Below are 4,179 nucleotides of genomic sequence, written 5' to 3'. Positions count from 1 at the left end.
ATACGCCAGAGGTAAGTAATATTATTGATAATCTAGAAGAGGTTCCGATTAGTTATTGTACGTTAAAGCATGTCTACTTCATTTACTTCACCGATACTGATAATCATTCTACTCCAATATAAGCATACTTTACGACAGAAACCACATACCGGACGACGTGGCAGTGTATTTATACATCCCCAATAGCAAAAAAGATACAAAACTGGAGGTGCTCACAGCTACTGAGAGCTAGTTCAAAGCCAATAACAACTAACATGTAAACATGTATCTATGAATATAGTCAACTATATTTTCTTATTTGGCCCTGATCATATGCAGAAAGCGTTAGACACATCCGCTACGCAGGTTGGAATATATTAGAATGATCGTGTAGGATGAATAAATCGTTCTTTGTACGATAAAACCTTATTACGAACTCCTGTCGGTAGCTGTCCTCTTAAAAGAAGATGTTTACTCCTCAACTAATTTACTAATTGCTGTTATATTCGTCGTTTGAACTTAATTGAAGATGTGGATAGTTGAATTGCTTTTATTCATATTAATTATTGGCAAACGACATTCTTTGGAATGATCCCTTGTACCTATAATTTCCGATCCCACCTATTTGATTTATTTTTCGCCATAATTGTGCATGACATATTTTCCATTGAACTTTAAACAACAAACAATCAATCAATTTGTTTAACATCAAATTTACCAACTTTTTTGTATATGCTTCAAATTCATTTGGTTACGGGTGTATCTGATGCAGGTTATAGAATAATACCACTCATATATGTATGAAATGTTTCTTCGTTGAAGAAAGAAAGATATTCTGTTTGAATCTTCCAATTATGTTCATCTGGTATACGGGTGATGACATTTCGATGATCACTTATCTCATGTGCTTTCATCCATCTTTCCGGTTTGAACATGGTAAATTAAAACAGAGGTATTCAGTATGTAAAGCTATTTATTTTAAAATATTTAATTATGGAAAACAATGCATCGTTATGTGGTCTTTATTTCAACATTAAGACAATAAAAACAGTAAATAAAATAGATTATTATCAAAATTTGACAGCGATTCAAGTACTTTTCTGACTTTTAAGTTTTTCAATTAAAAGGTCTCCTCCTAACGGAACAATACAGTAGATTTGAAATGTCTTGTATTTTCCTAAAATAAAATAAAAAAAATTATATTAGCTTAAATTTCTGCCTTAGAAATTGTGGAGTCACTAAACTGAGTTATGTGTAAAACGTAACTAAGGCAGCGGAGACAAAACTTATGTGCTTTCCGACGACTTCGGCGTCAACAGTGTCATTAATATTGTGATTGGTTTAGTAAATGAAAGGTGAATGATAGGTGTAATATTGGACATCTCATTTCCATAGAGATTAATCGACGAGTCCCTTTTTATATCATTAGGATATTACTGTGTGGGTGCAAATATTTTTTACTCAAATTCATCCAAAAAGCAAAAGTTTGAATAACATCAATAATAAGATGTATTTTGAAATAAATCATTGTTCCATTATAATTCATATCTTTTCTTAAAAAATATAAACAATTCATTTTTAAAAAACAAAACATTGCAACCGTTAATACGAACACGTGTAATATGACTGGACATACATACCAGCATGATAGTGGCGTTTTTACATGGTTTAGGGATGTCAAAAATAGTGGCGTTGCTGATCCCTGCAGTTATTCCCAAATAATTTATAAATGTTACGGTCTGTCCTGATTTTTGATAGGCTGAGACAGGAATACATGATCCCTGTAATACCGTAATATCAGTTTTCTTCCCATCTACATCGTCATTGTACAGTTCCACAATGAGTTTATTCTGTCCAGCACCAACGAATGTTGTCGCCAACTTCTTAGCACTAGCTGTAGAATAAGACAGAGATACTCAATAGATATTGTCAAAAACTTAAAATACTACATTTTGTCAAATAGCATGAGGAGTCATCACTCGATCATTATAGCCAGTAAAATTTTGCAGCAATCAAATTAAAACTATATTAGGCCTATTGTAAATATATCATTGTCAACTGCAGTCTTTAGATAGAGTCGTGTTTTTTCCACCATCTCCATTTTCGATTCTTCCTTTACAATTTTACATTGTTTACTTATGATTGGTGTTTTTATCATTATGATTTAATATTATTAGGTTTTTAATTGACCAAAATTATTTCTGTTCTGAATGTCTATTCAAAGTTTTTATCTGAAGCCGTATTAGAGAGACACGTTCTCTCTCTTTTTCAATCCCTCTCCGTTTCCCCCATAGTCATACTATGACAAGTCCTAATTTGAATGTTGTTCAACTTGAGTAATTTTTGACGAAGTTAGGTTCCTTTGAATATTCAAATCGAGTTTGAATTCAGTCTGGTCAAATTTATGGCTCTTAGAAGAGGTAAATTGCTTAATAATTTCAAATTTTTTATCTCTGTTTTCAAACTGTAACAGTTATAAGATAATATATTTTAAAGCACGTTGTGTTCGTTCTGGTTGGGCGATGTGGTCTTAACTTAAGACTTGGGGCCTTTTTATGTATTTTATATCTATTACTTACATAATCTATTTTAAAAATGACTATAATTCAATAAAATGTGACTTACGACTAGTGCATGTCTGTGGAAATGGCTCTGTTATTGCAGTAGCAATACACTGTCCGGAGACAACAACGTACTGTTTACCCTAAAAACATAACAGAACAGGTTGACAAACAGATCTCTATACATAGATAGTCTTTCAAAAATACGCATGAGTTATTGGGATACTATGAATTTAAGAAAAGATGGAAAATCGTTTTTAAAATGGCCGTCGAATTCAATAAACATTGATAAATAATATGGTTTTAAAATCTTATCTCATCTTTTCTTAGGGGGAAGGGGGGATATTTTCTCTAAGGATGGAAAGTGAACACTGAGTTTAAAAAAATAATATTGCTTCTATACATGTTTTTAAAAAAATGTTGTTTTATATTTAGATTATTTTTTAAACAGAGAAATATAACCCATGTCTAACTCTTCTCCCTTAAAAAACAAATAGGTCGCTTCCATCCATTCTTTTCTTAATAATTACGAATGAAAATTACATACTGTGCTGAAATCTTGAAGAACTTGTTCGTCGTAGCTTTTATCATCAACAGTTATACTACCGGCGACAAATATTTTCTTTGCAGTAGCGTCAAACGATATATTTAGTAAGGCCTGAAAAAATATAAGATAAAACATTAACATATAAGTTGATTTTGGTACAGACAGTAAAAACAATTAGTTTCTGATGGATGTACAACAGCGATAATAACGAGAAAAAAAAGAAATACCTCTTAAAATGCTACAAAAACAACAACTTCTGATAGATTAGGTCTAGACCTCCGAAGAGAATTCTAGGCATTTACGAACAGGATCTTCATTTCTCTCAAACACTAATTAGTACCTATTCATTTTATTTTCTATATATAGTAGAACCCTTTTATTTCCTTTTCTTTATATATTAGAACCTTATTGTATTTCTTATTCTTTCTCATCGTTCTATTTTCTTTATATATAGCACCCAACTATTTTGTTTTTCATACATGTTTTAATTGATGAATATAAAACAGTTTAATCAGACAATGTGCTTAATGTATAACATAAAGACAATACATGACCAACCTCAATGCTGCTTGGTTTTCCATCTTTAATTTGTCCCATTGCTAAGCCTTGTAATCCCTCCCATTGACTAGGGATACAGCAACTAAATACCGATGGCACCAAAACAAATAAAGAAATAACGCATGAAATCATCTTGACAAGTGTTAGAATATTATGTTTATGACCAGACGTACTTTAAGCCGACCTTTATAGTGTACATGTATAATGTCTTATCAGTTTTGGAAATTTGATCACATTCAACACTTGTGATATTGCGAAATTTTAAATACAACATGTATTTATAGAAACTCATACAGTTACTTAACTTCATATTTGGAAATACTAGTGAGAATGTTGCAATTCAAATAAATGTTAAACTACGTAAACTCCCGAAACACATTCATTAACTGCGAGTTTGTTTTTTGTGTTTGTGTTGGTGTTTCTCGATTATATATTTTCTTTTTGCAGTATCACCAGACTGTTGTTTGATAGTGTGTCTTTTTTCTGTTGTGTACGTATGGTGTGGTCTTTAAACTTTGTTTTGTTTCCTTTGAT

At 31.4% G+C, this 4,179-nt stretch overlaps 1 protein-coding gene across 1 annotated transcript; it reads right to left on the bottom strand.

Moving 5' to 3' along the window:
- Window positions 1-934: 934 nt before the first annotated feature.
- LOC139526033 (uncharacterized) lies at window positions 935-3,809 on the bottom strand. Its single transcript, XM_071321204.1, has 5 exons — window positions 3,646-3,809; window positions 3,088-3,198; window positions 2,605-2,683; window positions 1,620-1,873; window positions 935-1,156 (listed from the first exon to the last, which is right to left on the bottom strand). The coding sequence occupies exons 1-5, from the start codon at window positions 3,775-3,777 to the stop codon at window positions 1,115-1,117; spliced, it is 618 nt and encodes a 205-aa protein (XP_071177305.1). The 5' UTR covers window positions 3,778-3,809; the 3' UTR covers window positions 935-1,114.
- Between the last annotated feature and the right edge of the window lie 370 nt (window positions 3,810-4,179).

The sequence above is a fragment of the Mytilus edulis genome, chromosome 6, assembly GCF_963676685.1.
Source record: "Mytilus edulis chromosome 6, xbMytEdul2.2, whole genome shotgun sequence".
Lineage (NCBI taxonomy): Eukaryota > Metazoa > Mollusca > Bivalvia > Mytilida > Mytilidae > Mytilus > Mytilus edulis.
The sequence above is the reverse complement of the archived record's forward strand: the minus strand, read 5'-3'. Positions and strand labels throughout refer to the sequence as shown.

What these genes read in the sequence shown, in the direction of transcription:
- LOC139526033 (XM_071321204.1), bottom strand. Translation starts at nt 3,777, where the DNA reads ATGATTTCATGCGTTATTTCTTTATTTGTTTTGGTGCCATCGGTATTT. An exon ending in GAAAACCAAGCAGCATTGAG is followed by an intron (nt 3,199 to 3,645) that starts GTTGGTCATGTA and finishes ATATTTTTTCAG; the next exon opens with GCCTTACTAAATATATCGTT. An exon ending in TTCTTCAAGATTTCAGCACA is followed by an intron (nt 2,684 to 3,087) that starts GTATGTAATTTT and finishes TTATGTTTTTAG; the next exon opens with GGTAAACAGTACGTTGTTGT.